The sequence below is a fragment of the Cibotium barometz genome, chromosome 43 (genome assembly GCF_041138505.1).
Source record: "Cibotium barometz isolate CiBa-2024 chromosome 43, ASM4113850v1, whole genome shotgun sequence".
Classification (NCBI taxonomy): Eukaryota; Viridiplantae; Streptophyta; class Polypodiopsida; order Cyatheales; family Cibotiaceae; genus Cibotium; species Cibotium barometz.
The window spans coordinates 24,425,287-24,442,521 of NC_141088.1; the positions used below are offsets into that span (position 1 = coordinate 24,425,287).

The 17,235-nt window shown below is 37.3% G+C and overlaps 1 protein-coding gene across 1 annotated transcript; it reads right to left on the reverse strand.

Moving 5' to 3' along the window:
* Positions 1-399: 399 nt before the first annotated feature.
* Positions 400-2,056, reverse strand: LOC147613712 (uncharacterized). The gene has a single exon (XM_086781206.1). It carries the CDS (start codon positions 2,046-2,048, stop codon positions 861-863), a length of 1,188 nt encoding a protein of 395 aa, XP_086637332.1. The 5' UTR covers positions 2,049-2,056; the 3' UTR covers positions 400-860.
* Between the last annotated feature and the right edge of the window lie 15,179 nt (positions 2,057-17,235).

Here is a 17,235-nt window from a genome sequence, read left to right on the forward strand (position 1 = left end):
CAACATTGAATTTCAGAAAAAAGAGATGCTTTAAGTACTTATTCAATGTCTCGATTTACCATTGAAAATATCAAACGCTTATGATTAATTTCAAGACAACAATCTTTAGCATTGTAACAAGCAAGGATAGCATGTATTCAAAAGTCTTTCAAGTTTTGAATCTGACTATGTATTTAGTATCCTGTAAAGAATCCAGGGAGTGAAGCATCCAGATTAGTAAGATGACACCCTTTCTGAAAGCACAAAAGTGCTGATCACCATATACATGTATGCATGTTGAATCAATTGTGCACTCAAAATTACAGTAGGCTACCACAAGAAGTCATATTGCCGGTCTATTCAGTGTTACAAAGTGCATAAGTTTACGTGAGCTCTGGCCAGTGGCCTGCACATGATATTTAGGGACTTTATGGGATTACAAATAGGACGACATGCTTGTCCCCATTTTCTATGAAAGACACCTTCAAGCATTAAATTCGATCAGAAATTCTCATTATCCAATGCACCCCCTGCACTTCCCATTTCATTTCATTATTCATGTTGCCTTTTCATATATAAACATATATCCATGTTGTGCTTGTGCTTGCTGATGCACACATGCCACTGCATGTCTTGGTTATGCAAGTACTCAACAAGTGATGAAACCACAAGACAACTTAGGCTTTTCCACAAATAGAGACATTCTGGTAAGACCTGTTTTGATTTTTGCCATTCCATCATTCAAAGCCCCCCAAAAAGGCAATTATTTACAATGAAATCCTTGCAAAATTTGAATTCTAACATGTGCTGTGCTGTATTTTCTTAGAGCCCCCAAAACATTGGCTGCTACCAACTATCTACATCAGGCTGAACCAACCTCCTCATAGTGACTCATTCAATAGCTCTTCCAAGTCTTCAAGCTCCTCCAAGCAACTTTCTTCATCCACCTTTGTGAGACATCTACCAAAATCAATGAACATTATCTGGCCCATTGCAGACAAGACCATATTGCGGAATGCTACATCACCATGAAGAACATTAGCTGCATGTATTAGTTTCAATGATTTCTTCGCTTCTTCGATAAGATGAGGCTGAGATTGAAAACAGCTTCTGTGCAGTGCTTGGCCTTCCAAGGTGAGAGCCAAAAACCCCATGTAATGACCCCACAAAGATCCATAAGCTAGGATCCTTGGTACAGCTTGCCCTTGGAGGCTTTCCAACAGCTGATAGGCTTGAACTTCATTGTGAAATTCCTGTAGCAACTCATTACCATCTATAAAGTCAAACATCTTTATTGCCGCCGGAACTCCCCCAACACTGCCTTCCCTGACAATGACCTTCCCTGCACTTGAAAGGACTTTGCCAAGCTTCAACGAGAATATGTCAAATTCAGCCAATTTTTGAAACCAAGAGATCGGGTCCAGTTTACAATCAGACTCTCTTCTCCAACTTGTTGGCTCCATAGATGCTTGGGCTGACAACATGGGAGGTTCCCAGTCATTAACCCTTTCATATGGGAGTTCTAGAGGCTTTGAACCACCTTTCAAGGGTGTCCATTCATCTGCACCTCTGGCCTGTACACAACTTGCAAAGGACCTAGAAGACTTCTTCTTTTCCCCAAACCTGTCAGATTTTGTTTTCTTCCTCTTCTTATCCCTTCTTTGGCCAGGCGGTGTCACAAGTTTCATTCCAAGCGATGTCGGCCCTGCCACATCTACAGCAGCCTTCGGTATTTTCAGGGACGATTGTGCACAATCACAAATATACAGCAGGCATCTCCGAATACCTACTTCATCCTCACATTGAAAGGTCCGAGAAATTTGTAGCACCTTGTCTTCAGACCTTCCACACCTCCTCATAAAGATATACTGTTCTTTAGAGCACAAAACCCCGAATTCTGCTTCTTCCAGAATCATGTACAGGTAAATCTGAGCAACACTAAACCTGACTTTGTCACGCTGTGCAGGATCAAGGGATTGGAGAAGGTCCACTACATGTCCATCACCAGCTGACAATTTGAATTGCCAAGGTGGCTTTACCTCTACTGGTAAAGCTACTCTAACAAACATGTCATCCTGATTTCATTCAATCAAAAACCCTCCCCCTGATGACACCGTGCAAAGGAAAAACTTTGGGGTAGGTTTGGGATGCATCTACCTATGTCAACTGTCTGCTTGCCCTCTCTGTCCACCAAGCACGAGCTTCTTCGTCTTCGGACCATCGAGCGTGTCCTTCCACCTCCCATAGGCCTGGTTTTGCCTGTGCTCTTTCGCAGATAATTCGGTTGATATCTTTCAGGAAGTACCCCTTCGTAGATTAGGTCGGCAAGTGTCTTCTGTGCAGCAGCCATGATGATACTCTGAAGCGTCTTCCACGAAACTTGGAGAACAAGCTAACTGAAACAGAAAAGAGGCAAACATCAAACTGGATATGAAAACCCTAGACTGACAAGCGATGCAGCAGTTGGCAGAATTCTACACAGCCAACTCGTATATATATATATATATATATATATACGACTCGTATATATAGAGTTGGCATATATATATATATATACGAGTTTGCAGGACCAACTCTTAAAAAAAAAAATTGGCAACTACTAGAAGCTAGTTCTTGCACTCCCCTTGGCTGTCCGAGGGTAAGGTAAGAATTGGGTGTCTGCCCCAAGAGATCGAACCTCTTTTTGGAACAGGGTGAGGGAGTACTACCTTGCCACCCCCTTTAACCACTAGAAGAAGCGCCCGACGTTAGCAGGACCAACTCTTCATCACGACCGCTTCACGGCTAATAATGAACATAGTGAGAGTGTAGGGGTTTGGTAGATTTATTTCTAGGCTATCGTCACCCATAACAAAAGTTTATGATAGCTTTTGCTATGGGTGTGTATGTACACACGTTAGAGAGTCAAAGAGGGAGAGAGAATATGTGGTGCAACGTGCGGTATGTTTCATACCACCACTCAAAAAGTGGCTTGTGGTGTGAAATAACCCACCTCCACTTGAAAAGGTTATCACACAATTGACTTCAAAACTATATTTTCCTATTTGTGTGCATTGTGGAGTGTATGATTGTGTGTGTATGCATGCGTGTGCATATTGTGAGTGAGTGTGTGTGTGTGTGTGAGTGAGTGAGTGAGAGAGAGAGAGAGAGAGAGAGAGAGAGAGAGAGAGAGGCAGGGTCGATGGGGAAAGAAATATGGCATCTTGGACGTAGAGAAAGAGATAGAGGGATGCACATTGAGAGAGCGAGAGAAATAAAATGATACACTAAGGTATAAACCAAACACCTAGTCTCTCTCCTTCTCACTCTCTCTTACTGCACAAAACACACACACCTTTTGTATACTTCCACCAAACACAATTAATACACACCAAGATTGTGATCTCTCTCTCTTTCTCTCTATCTCTATGTGCACATATTACCCACATACCACCCTCTCAAACATAGATTATGATCTCTCTCTCTCTCTCTCTCTCTCTCTCTCTCTCTCTCTCTCTCTCTCCCCACACACAAATCACCCGCATACCTCTCTCTCCCTCTACTTCCACAACACACACAAATTGCAAATACAATAAATTTCATACTTGTTTACTCTTTAGTTGTCTACCTCTTATTCTCTATGCACTTTCTCAGAGGCATGCATACGATTCTGCACAGCCAACTCGTATATATATATATATATACAACTCGTATATATATAGAGTTGGCATATATATATATATATATATATATACGAGTTTGCAGGACCAACTTTTTTTTTAATGGCGACTACTAGAAGCTGGTTCAAACATATTCTTAATCTTGGTCACATGGAATCGCGTAAATCCTCTTGCGTACGTTTGTTATACCATATGGACCTACAAAAGAAAGAAGACACAAAATAAAGTATTGAACAATAAAGATTTAAAAAATCAATACACAACAAAAGCAAAACTGCCGATCTGCAAATATAAGTGTATTCAATGAAAACGATAAATTGGCTTATGGTAGCTAAAAAAAGGTTGTGAGATAATAAGATAATTATCTCCATCAAACTAGAACTGCAAGATGTAATATCTCGTAAAATTGCTAGTGCCACGATTACCCAAGTGTAGCAATAGCTGTGTCACGCCATCTCCGTAGTTCCTTTTTACAAATCAAAATCACTTATGAAAAAATATCTAGAAAATGAAGACGTGGAAAATGTTAGTGTACATTTATACCTCCATATATGTCCATTAGCCAACAAATATGCTATCGGGACGATCCACAACAGCTCAGTCTAGACATTTTAAAAGCAAAAATTCTTATATTGTTCTAACCATTTGGATGTGTACCTGAAACAACTTCAGTGGGACATATAACAAAAGCAAATGTGCGTGAGGCAAGAGCAGTGGTTCTTGCCATCTATTCATAATATTCTCTCTCTCTCTCTCTCTCTCTCTCTCTCTCTCTCTCTCTCTCTCTCTCTCTCTCTCTCTTCTGAGTAAAATTTTTGAAAGATATGCATACATAAAAGACAATGACATTAAATTTCCAAATGCAAACCTAAACCCTAAAGTTTATACATTAATGTCATACATATCCATCATGTGAAAAACATATATCAAAATGTATATAGACAATCATGTTAAGAAATTTAATTGCTGCCATGAGATCCTCTTGCCCACATAATTTCTAATATCTCTTTTGTGAAAAATGTGTACGGCGTAGCCCTAGGCCCAAGCTATACTCTTTTGTGCACATAGCTTGGCCCTAGGGACAAGAAGTATTTTAATGTGCACAAAGCTTGGCCTTAGGGCCAAAATGTATCTTCATGTGTGGCCAAGTGTGGCTCATTTTGTAAAAAGCCTATAAGAGTGATCCGCATTAGCCATACGAAAGCCAATCATGACAAGATATTGTGCAATCTTGTCATGCCATGCTCTAAGCGCTTGCTTTAGCCCATACATAGATAATGCCATATAGCACACAGACTTAGTTACTGTGGTATTAATATATACATTTGATATATATAGCACAAATAATGCCATATAGCACAAACTGAGTTATTAGATCATTGGTATTATAACACCTATATATTCAGAGTCAATATCCTATATAGCTAGTTTGTTTACTATATATATAGCCCAAAGAGCTTCATCAGAATAGCTATATAAAGGAGACTCTCTTTACTATATATCACAAGGACATATACACCATAAAGGTTGTGCAATGAAGAAAATATGCATACAATATGTATTATGTGTAGTTCATAGCACATATTAGCAACATTTTTTGTGCTATATATCACAGAGACATGCACCAATAGAGCTATTCCTCAATGTTTGTGCACTAGCCATATACAGATGAATTGTAGAAATAATGCCATATAGCACAGATTGAGTTATTAGCTCATTGGAAATAATTATAACGCCTATATATTTAGAGTCAATATGCTATTTAGTTAGTTTGTTTACTGCATAGCCCAGAGAGATTTATCAGCATAGCGACATATACACCATAAAGGTTGTGCAATGAAGTAAATATGCATACTATATGTATTATGTGTAGTTCATAGCACATATTAGTAGCATTTTTTGTGCTATATAGCACAGAGACATGCACCAATAGAGCTATTCCTCAATGTTTGAGGAATAGCTCTATTGGTGCATGTCTCGGTCCTATATAGCACCGATAATGCTATAAATGACATATAGAGCTAGATGGCATAAGAAGAGCTTGATAGCTATCATAGGCAATACCATGAGGTATGCACAGTATTGTGTGTGCAATTAATAACACTGAGGATATGGAATAAGATATGTTCATACAAAGATTCATTAAGTAAGTGCATCGAATGCTCGATGTATTGCTTGTAGCCAAGTCGCTGCTGCCGACAAATGTCTTTCTTATTTTGAGACACCCTCGTGTGCTATGTCTAGAATCTAACAACTATCTCCTTCACTTCATGAGATAAATTGCCATACGTGAGGAGTACACTGCCAACTCCATTGGTGAGTGAAGTAAGAGTGACTGAGCTAGTGGAAATCTCTTTGAGAAATTTCCTATAGGATATTCTTAATACAGTGAAATCCCAAGAGAAATATGTTTACAACGTGACTTCTCAAGCTGCCCCACAAGGGGTGGTAGCAAACAATCAACATCCTTCAAGATCTAACAGTTGGTGTGGTAAGTGTCATGGGTGTGGTCACTTGGCTATGGAGTGCCCCATGGATTATTGAGAATAGTTCAAGATTAGCCACGTAAATTATTTACTTATTGTTTTAAGAACAATCATACAAAGAGCAATGTTTTGTAAAACAAGTGTATGAACAAAGGCAAGATAAGGTCTTGCGATGAAATTTAATTTCATGGATCATAATAATAAAACCTACGAGATCAGACCCCCACCCCAACCTACGAGATCAGACCCCCACCCCAACCTTTTATACAAAGAGGTATTTTAGAAGCATTTTTGCAAGGTGGGTTACCTACACAAGAAGGCAGACCACCTACAGCCAAGGACATCTAGTCCTTACCCTTATAATAATGCTAATGTGCACTACTTATATATTTCCTTCCAAAGGAAACTCAATAGGATTTCACGGTAGTGGGAGAGGGGGCATACCACAAGGACCTAAGAATTGCTAGGAGTCAGAACATATTGCCAATTTTTTCCCCAATGAGCTTAAGCATCAAGACTATACTCCAATATGTAGAAATTATAGTGGTGAAGACTAGTATGAACATGATTACCCCCAAAAGAATCAAAATTCAGTGGAGGCAAAGGATAAGCAAATGGTTGATGAAGGACCCAATACTTCTACCAACCTGGTGGAAATTGTTAAAACCACATAATTCAAATCTTTATCACAAAAAAGGTAAATGTAATGCCTAAAAGGGTGACCTTTGACACTCCACCTCTAGTAGGAGTAGTCACACGATCTAGCAAAGTGGTGGATGGGTTACAATAATAAGAAACATGGGACCACAACAAAAATTCAAGAGTAAGAGCAACTAGAGCTACCTAATTCTAAATTACAAGATCAGTCTTCGAAGCACCCTAAACAATCTATACATTTGAAAAGTCCTTCAATGAAAATCAATGTGGGGGAGACACCTTTTCCTAAACAGCTTGTGTAGTAGAGATGACTCAATAATAATAGAATGCATAAACACATGTTAGATCCATATGATATGTGGCCAAAACATTAGAAGATGTGCCAATTCTACTAACTTGGTGGAACTCATATATGTTTCCTCGATATGTAGGAATTATATCAGAAGTTAATGCAAAGATGATGACCACACAGATTGCGTGAAAGGGAGCCCTCTCCCAATGTGAACAACCAAAAAGGAGCTCATATCGTTGATCTTTTTATGGATCTAGAAGCATCTACCACTAGTATTGAAATAGGCAATCATTTAGTCATTGGTGTATAATTAGATGGTGGTGCAATAATTAATTTAATGATAGATTAAACAATGGAAGAATTAGGGTTGAGTAATATCGAACATACTCATTTTGAGGGCAAAGATCAATGTAAAGTTAAGCCTTTAGGAATTGTAGCAGGATTGAAGTTTCATATGAGCTACCTAATGGTTGGGTCCACAACCTATGTGATGTCTTTTCCAATCCTATTTGGGAGACCTTGGTTACTATAGGTCTAATGTGATCAAAGCTGGCATAGGGGGATTATAACTATGGACCCACAAGATAATAGAGAGTGCAATTATGAGTAGTTGCAAAAGAGTTTCTTAGGAAATTTGATAGAGATTTTGCATCTGAGGGACCACTCTTCAAGACGAGACCAAAAGATAGTGTGATGATGAAGCTTTCAACGTGGGTTAACATCAAATATAAACTTGGGCCTAAGAGGGTGGCTATTAATTTTTGTCATTTTTCATTAAGTATACAGGGGCTTATGAATTTTTTCGTCACTTAGAGACTTCTCTAGATTTTTAGAATAAGAAAAATAGGGTTTTCAATGTAGGGCAATTTTAGTATGCTTTGATGAGATATGTCTTTAGGTTTTTCACTTTCCCTCAAAGAAAGTTCAAATCTTTGTTTGTTTTCTTTAGTAGCTATGCTCAAAAGCTTTCTTTCCCTCTTCTCAATCATGGGGTTTCTTCTCTTCTGTAAACAGAGAAATTGCAGGGTATGTTGATTATTTGGTGCCATTTAGTTGGAACCACATATTCATCTTCCCCTTCAATCATCTTTATGTTCATTAATCTCTGCAAAAGAATCAAAGAATAAGAGCACAATGGAGGTATGTCCATCTTGTTATTTGTTATGTTGTTTTGTTATGGTTTAATTTTGTCTAAGTTATTATGTTTTCTTTTCTATTTTGACCACCTTATTGTTCTCAATGTGATTTAGTCATGTGTGAAATTGAAGATAATAGTTGAGTTTAATGATGTTATTTGGATTGTTCATTAGTGATTTTCTCAGTGAAACAAGTGGGTGAAATATGATTGTTGATTAATAGTTATGATTTAGTTTTGGGATATATTAAAGTCTATATGTTGTGTTTAATAATATTATTTCACATTTAAGTTGTGTTATTTGTTAATTTTTGAGTTACGAAAATGTATAAAAGCTAATTTGGGGTTAAGAGTTGTGTTTAATGATGTTTATTTTTCTATTTTGACTATCTTATTATTCTAAATGTCATTTAGTCATGTGTGAAATTATTAATAGTTGAGTTTTATGATATTATTTTTATGTTATTTGTTTAAAACAAGTGTGTTATTTTGATTGAAAGTTATGATTTAGTTCTAGGTTATATTGAAGTTATATCTGGTTAACATTGTGTTCAATAATGTTATTTTTGGTTAAAGTTGTGTTATTTGTTAAATTTTTGAGTTGTACAAAATTATAAAAGCTAATTTTTTGTTAATACCTATGTTTTGTCCAAAGCTAATTTTTTGTTAATAACTGTGTTTTTTTCCAAATACTAATTTTATGATGTAGACTGTGTTGAAATTAGGGCATTGTGATGAGCTATGGTGGATCAAACACTAGAATCAACATCATTAACAAAGTGATTAGTAAATAATTAAGATGTAATTGGTGGGTAATTAACAAATAGATTAATGTAGGCATGGATACTCAAAAACCAGCAAATTCTCATTAGGGCAATGCCTCAATTTATAGAGTTTACATCCAAGCATCAAATCCCACTGATTTCTTCTTGATTCACTCCACCTCTTTTCCCTGATTCTCTCCACCTCTTCACTTTTCCCAGAATATCTCCACACTTTCCAGAATATCTCCACACTTCCTAAATCTTGTCATGCTACCCTTTATTCTCTCCCAGTAGATTCTTCTCACCTTTTCACATGTTCTTTCACATTTACACATCCTCTTTTACAGCCTCTAACCAAGGGCTTGTTCCCACACACACCCTATTCACTTGTATTTTCAACACCTCCCCTCAAGTGAATACTCCTAGTACACCTAGACCCTATACTAAGTTTGCCTCCCCTTACTTGATAGTCCGCGACCAATGTCTATTCCTCCCCTCAAGTTAACTTAGCACACCTGGACCCTGTATCAAGTTTCTTTCTTACTTGACAGCCCGCGACCAGTGCCTCAAGTCCCTAAACTCCATAGTCCTTGACACTCTCTCTCTCTATGTGTCCAAGGCTACTATAAGTGCCCGCGACCTTGACTAAAGTACTCACACATACGTCTACCACATGGCCTACATCATCGGTGGCTCAGAGGTGGTTTTACTTTGTTGGGGCAAGTTACATTGGGTTGTGGGGTCTCTCTCTCTCTCTCTCTCTCTCTCTCTCTCTCTCTCTCTCTCTCTCTCACAGAGATTTTCACATGGCTCCTCACTCTTTGGAGCCTCACATCTTCTCTTGTCTTCAGTCTTCTTGTCGTGGCAGCTTCTCTCCACGCGTCCGTCTCTTCTTTCAGTCTTCTTGGGGCAGCTTCTCTTCTCGTGTCCATGTCTTTCTTTAGATCTTCTTGGTGTGGATCCTCTTCTTGGAAAGAGATATTCTTCTTCTTTCATGGCTGGGGCCATGAGCTTGTCTGCTGTCAGGACTTCTTGCTCCATGTGAGCAACATTTTTAAATGTTTTGCTGACAGTTCCTTTGGGTTTTTTATGTTTATCTTGTGTCATTATGCAATGCAAACCCAAATTTATGTGGGAGGTCTTACCTCTTGCCTTATTCTGGACAAGGGCAGTGTCTGATCCCATATTTACACTGATGCAATGTGCCTAATACATAATGCATATAGCATTCATTCTCATGCACATTCCCAAATGCAACTCTGGTTGTGAATAATCTTGATTTTGAGTGAGATTTACAGGCATTAACCAAGGGTTAAATGCAAAATGATGATTATCACAATTTTATCAGCATAATTTTCTCAGAAATTACATTAAATCAAGGCTAACCAATTTGTACAGAATGGTTGGAGTATCAAACCAGCTCCGAATGCAATCAGAAGTTATAGGGTTCTGTATCAGATACCTAATGGTTAATATGAACCCTCAATTGCACCAAAATACAGTGATTAGCACTGATTAATCACTGATTGGCAAATTAATCCAGTGTTTTGTGTGTAAAAAATAGAGTATGCGAGGAGTCCAGATCTGGTGCCTTAGACTTCAAATGAGCTCAAATGCTTTCAAAGCCATCAATAACAATGAGTCTAGTAGAGGATTAAGCCAAGAAACACAAGATTTGACCAAATATTGAAAGCTTAATCTCTGTTTTACCAAAGTCACCTGTAGATTTGATGAAGAGCTTGGATCTCACTGTAGACTTGATGAAATTGAATTCTCTCTTCACCAGCTTGTAGATCATTCTTGAAAACACCTTGGGCTAAGAGGAACTAGAGGCATTTGAACTGAGCAAGAAGAAATCTCAAATCCCCTTCAGAAAAACGGGGCCTGGTAAATTCGCGATTTCTATTGCATCCGTCGGCAGTTTGCTGCATTGAGTTTATGAGCTTGAAGAGCATTGAGATGGCTAGCTATGGTTAGAAGCAGTAGGGCTAATTTTAAGTGTGCAAGGAGAATGAACTCCTCCACTGGCTGGGGGTACAAAGGTGAGTTGAAAACTAACTAAAATTTTGATTATTTTCTACTAACCAAGGGCTTGCTCCCACACACACCCTATTCACTTGTATTTTCAACAGACTGGAACAGAAAGAGAGACATTCACTTGTATTTTCAACAGACTGGAACAGAAAGAGAGACATTCACTTCCAATTGGAGCCCGAGTATGCACTACTATACAAGAGAATGAGAAGTGAAAAGCAACTAGAGATAATGAAACAAGAGAGAAATGTAAGGAAAAAACATGTCAATCTTTGGGTTGAGAGGTATATTTATCCACCCAATCCAATTACCCAAAGATCTCCACAATTTAGTGGGCTTACATCTTTCATTAAGTATGTGTGTGAAGGCCATGCAAGGTTATGGGAATACACTAGGAGGCTAGCAATGCAAGCTCATAGTGTTTACACATCTATTCAGTGCACATGATGGGCATGGATGCAAGGATCAAGGAGCTCACAAAATCACTAAGTGAAAAGGAGAGAGAGTATCAGAGTTTGCAAGATGCGATGCATGTTATGGAAAATGCGGTGCATGTTGTCGAGGTAGACAATGAAGAACTGCATTGCAAAATGCAGAGTTTGGAGACGGAGAACAAAAATATGGTAGCAATGCTTGCAAAGACTTTTGTTGCTGCAGCCTCAATGAAAACCAAAGAAGCACGTGAGCGTGTGAGGCTACTCAAACCACTTCATGAGTTAACCAAAGGGAGTAGGCAATATAATCAGTAGGTCTATGCACAATGTGCAAACATAAAGAATATGTTTTCCAACCCAAGGGAAGAGATTGATGATGCAATTGCAAAGGTCCTAAGCAAAGGTATGGTGAAGTCTACATTGGAAAACCCCAAATTAAAAACCATTGGTGATGATGTTGCAAGAGTACGCTTGAAGGAAGTAAGCAATACCTTCACAGCTAGAGATGCTCAAGACATATGTGGCAAGGTAGGGATTAGCTCTGAATCGTATGCTATGATTTATAAGCAATTGGAGATGTAGGGTTTCAGGTTGTTCTTAACAACAAATGAGTGGTGTCAACCCCTAAACCGTTCCATGTGAAGCAAGCACAAAAAGATCTTAATGCAAAAGTCTTAGACACAATTGGTGAGCCAATACATTTGGAACATACACAGATGCTTAAGTATGGATCAAAGGAAGTGCCCTTCAAATTGCATGTAGACAATAACTTTATATTGGATGTATGTAAGCTACAAGCAACAATGGTGAAGTTCTACAACATGTTTATCGAAGAGTGCAAAGATAAGCTTCAATTTGTTTTGAAGCTTGATGAGAGTGAAGTACTTAAGAGCGAAAAGCTTGAACATGTTAGCTTGACATTAATGAATAGGGCGTTGGATCCCAACATCAATTCAAAACATCCAAAATATTTCAATGTGCAATCGGAGAATGAAATATGGTGGCTTGCTGCATTTGAGGTACCAAAGGAGGACCATGAAGTACTTAAGATTTTTTTAAACTTAATAGAGATACCAAATATTGTACGACGGCAAAAAATAGTGAAGTTTTTCATGTCAATGGATTTTAAGAATATGAGGTAGAATGGCATCTTGCTAGTGATTTGAAAACATTGAAATGTATGTTTGGTGTTTCAAATTTAGCAGCTGCTGAGTTCCCTTGCTTATATTGCATGAAATCCAGAAAGAAAGGCAAGGATGGGAAGAAACAATGGATTACAAGGACAGGGCAATGTGGTGCTCCAACACGTGACCAATGTGTTCAAAGGAATGGAATGTTGGTGCCATTTGAAAGATCCCCCACCCCACCATGCAACGAATTCTCGGGTGCTAGCAGCGGAAGTAGCACTTCTTGCATGGGGTAGGGTCCCTCATTCCGGGCCTCACCCACGTATATCCAGACTAATCCCTCGGTTCTTCGAACCCAAAAAAACTTCCCTCGCTCGGAAAGCACGGGCGATTCCTCCAGGGTATTTTTCTCTAACATAGTCAAGAGCCTTAACTAACTGAACTGATCTGACCAAACCCGTAAGTCCCATAGTCAAATCAAGGAAAAGACGCACTTGGATCATAGATACCAATACTGCTTTCCTCATTGAGAGACACAGCCGTTGATTCTTTTTTCCTCATTGAGAGGCACAGCCATTGATTCCTTTCCATAGAACAATTTTTATCCGAGATTTACTTCATCTATCGTACCATAACAGAATTGAGTCTCTTTTTAGGGATCCATCAGTCTTACCTACCCCATCCAGTCTCATGGGTTAGCCAACTGCCCAACCACTATAGTGATGGGATCCATTTAAGAATTTGGTTAGGTTTTGTCCCGGGTACCAGGGAAAAGAGCTCCCAGGTCTACTAGCCGGATATTCATGAAAACTTAAAACTAGTCACACCACTTACACACCCAATATGAAATTGTCTTTTTCACAGATTCAACTGTCTTTAAAATAATCTTTCAATGAAACTATAGTATCAGTGATCATAATCCTCCAAAATATCCAGTTGAATCCTAATTTCTAATTTTTCCTTCATCGGTGTACCTATGGCATCATTGGCAACCAGAACGTTCACCACCTGTCCACTCAGGGGCCTTTTCGATAGTTCCTAGTAGGTCATAGGACCTACATAGGACCCAGCAATATATTCACTTATAAAAATCAAATTAAAATCTTCGTTGTTGAAGATCAGCAAGATCAACCAACAGATCCATATAAAAGAGCCATGGACTCATCCGTTGAGGACGAGCAAGGTCAATCAACCAAATCCATACCCGAATTCAGAAAACAACTCTTACTCCTTGATCCAATATCTTCCACGACGTATGTGTGGGTATCTTCAGCGACCCAGAGCCCAAGCATCGTATGGTTAGCACCCTCTAGGATCCTTCGCAGGTCACCTAGCGCTTCACTCATAGGCCGCCTCTTTAGTCCCTCATCCACCGTACCGGAAGCTCAACATTTAAATCGAACCAATTAGACTGGTCAAGACCTCGGCCGAGACCTTGCTACGTGAGACGTCCTCCATTGACTCTCCACCAGGTGTTGCAACTTTATCAGTTAGGTCTCCACCATGACCTCATTCACAAGACGGTCAAAATGCTTCCCCAGCATTCTTGACGTAAAACTGTCATTTAAAAACAGGTCATAAATACAGTTTCTATAATGAACTCTCGTCTTTCCACATCAATCCACATTATTTAATCCACATCCATTTCATATGTATTCCTATTCTCATTCAATTGACATCATTTTCATCTCATCACATCTTTCCTCATTTATCCTCATCAGATCTCATCCACTCGCATCTACCCATATCCACATCTCATCACATCACATTCATTCACATCACATCTCATTCATTCACATCTATCCCGTTTCACATCACATCACATCACATCACATCACATCTCATTCATTCACATCTATCCCGTTTCACATCACATCACATCACATTCATTCACATCTCATCCATTCACATCACATCTCATTCATTGACATCTATCCCGTTTCACATCACATCTCATTCATTCACATCTCATCCATTCACATCACATCTCATTCATTCACATCTATCCTGTTTCACATCACATTACATCACATATCATCCATTCACATCTATCCCAATTTACATCACATCCATTTCACATCACATCTCATTCATTCCCATCCCGATTCACATCACATCACATCTCATTCATTCACATCCGGATTCACATCTCATCCATTAACATCCCATATCATTCATTCACATCCCGATTCACATGACATCACATCTTATTCATTCACATCACCATCCCATCACATACATTCTATCCACATAACATCACATCACATCTATCCACATCATATCTCATTCATACACATCTCATCTCATTCATCCACATCCATCCAATCGTTCACAAGTACGACTACCCACATCTATCCATACATTCATATCTATCACTTCACATCCACATATATTCATGTCACATCGCATCTCTTTACATCACATCACATTCTTTCACATACACATCCACATTCATTCTTTCACATACACATCCACGTCTATTCTTCCACATCCATTCTTTCACATCCATCTGATTCAAGGTTCGAGTCGGATAAGATTTTTCCTGAACTATCTTTCTCGAAAAGGTTTGATAATTCAGTTACTATTTTACTGAATTTCTCTCTTTGAATATTCACTTAACTAATTTCTAAATTAGTTACGAATTCCAATGAGGAATAAATTAATCATTTATTTGAATATTTTGATCTTGATAGATTTCCTGAATTTTCTTTTTACAATCCGTGTGAATATAAAACGATAGAAATTTCTCTCTTAGAGTATTAAATTATTTATTTATCAAATACTCATAGAATTTAAGAGACTTCTAATTTTGATATAAAAATTCTTTATGCACCTATTTATGCATAAAAATCAACTTCAATGGGAATAACATTTTTATTTAAAAAAACCTTTTATGCATCTATTTATGCATAAAATAAAATTTAATAGGAATAATACTTTTAAAATAAAAATAATTTCTTTATGCATCTATTTATGCATAAAAATCAAATTTAATAAGAATAACACTTTTGTAATAAAAAAATTCCATTATTCATCTTTCTATGCATAGAAATCAATTTTAATAAGAATAACACTTTTATAGTTAAAAAATTCCTTTATGCATCTTTCTATGCATAAAAATCAAATTTATTAGGAATAATACTTTTATAATTAAAAAAACCTTTATGCATCTTTCTATGCATAGAAATCAAATTTAATAGGAATAACACTTTTGTAATAAAAAAATTCCAATATGCATCTTTCTATGCATAGAAATCAAATTTAATAAGAATAAAACTTGTGTAATTAAGAAATTTCCTTTATGCATCTTTCTAGGCATAAAAATCAAATTTAATAAGACTAACACTTTCATGATTAAAAAAATTCCTTTATGTATCTTTCTATGCATAGAAATCAAATTTAATAAGACTAGCACTTTTATAATTAAAAAAAATCCTTTATGCATCTTTCTATGCATAGAAATCAAATTTAATAAGAATAACACTTTATTAATATCAGTGATATCCATGCATATTCATAGGTGAATATGTACATGGAGTAATTAGAATATTTCTTTTAGATGCAAAAATGGTGGGAATTACTCTTTTGGGATAACATAGAAAACAAACTTTCTTTTTCACGAAATTCTAGAAAATTTTGCCATAACCTCCTTTGTATGGCTGACCATTTCTCATTTTTATCTTTCTACAATTAACTTAATCAACCCAATTTAGAAATATAGAACTCTAATCTATACAGTTTTCTAAATTCAAGAGAGTAAGCAATAAGAAGAGTTTAATTAATCACTTAGTTAATCTTTCTAGGATTAAGAAAGGCTGGAATGTAAAGAAGAGAAGGGGGTGGCCTTTTCATCAAAGGCATAGCATTTGAATTTAACTCAATCATCTGCAATTCATAAAAATCAAGAAAACCATAGATTTTTTATTAAAATTTGTAAACAAAGTAAGAAAATTAGCTAACATGGAGCTTGTAAGCTCTCCTTTGGCTTGAGGGATTGAGGGTTCTACTACTGTTTGAAGCAATAGTGGCCACCAAATCACTTTGGAGAGGATTAGGCCAAAAACAATTGAATTATTAAAAAATTCAATGTAGATGGCTCAGGACAGGAGTAGAGTAATAGTGCATAAACACCATTAAGCTTTTACAAAGGGGGAGGCTTCTATTTATAGGAAAAAGTGAGCCTCTAACCAAGCAAACTAATTCTAGAATTTTTCAGATCAGTTTGGTCAATTTTTTATTTTTGGGTCAGTTCAGCTTACTTTTTGGATCTAGTTTTGAAACACGAGAGAGGAGAGATAAAAATATATCGTTTTATTGATTAAAATTTGGGTAATGATGAGAAAAAGGTGCCTACTTCATGAGGGTAGATCCCCACACTGAGGGGTGTCAAAATTCAAATTTTTTAATTCTTTTCTTTGGTCCTTAGTGCACTCTTCATCTTATGTGAGCATTTACTCATTTTTTGGGGGGTTTTCTTTTATTCTTCAATTTATCCCCTCCCTACACTTGGATTAATCCTATTGGCCCAGAGGAACCTTAATTGGACCATAATCCAAAAATTTCTAAAAATCTGGACCCTTAGGCTAAGGTCCTTTATACCTATTTTCAATTAATTCCAATTGCACATTGGAAAGTTATTTTTGAATTTCTGTTTCAAGGGAAACCATT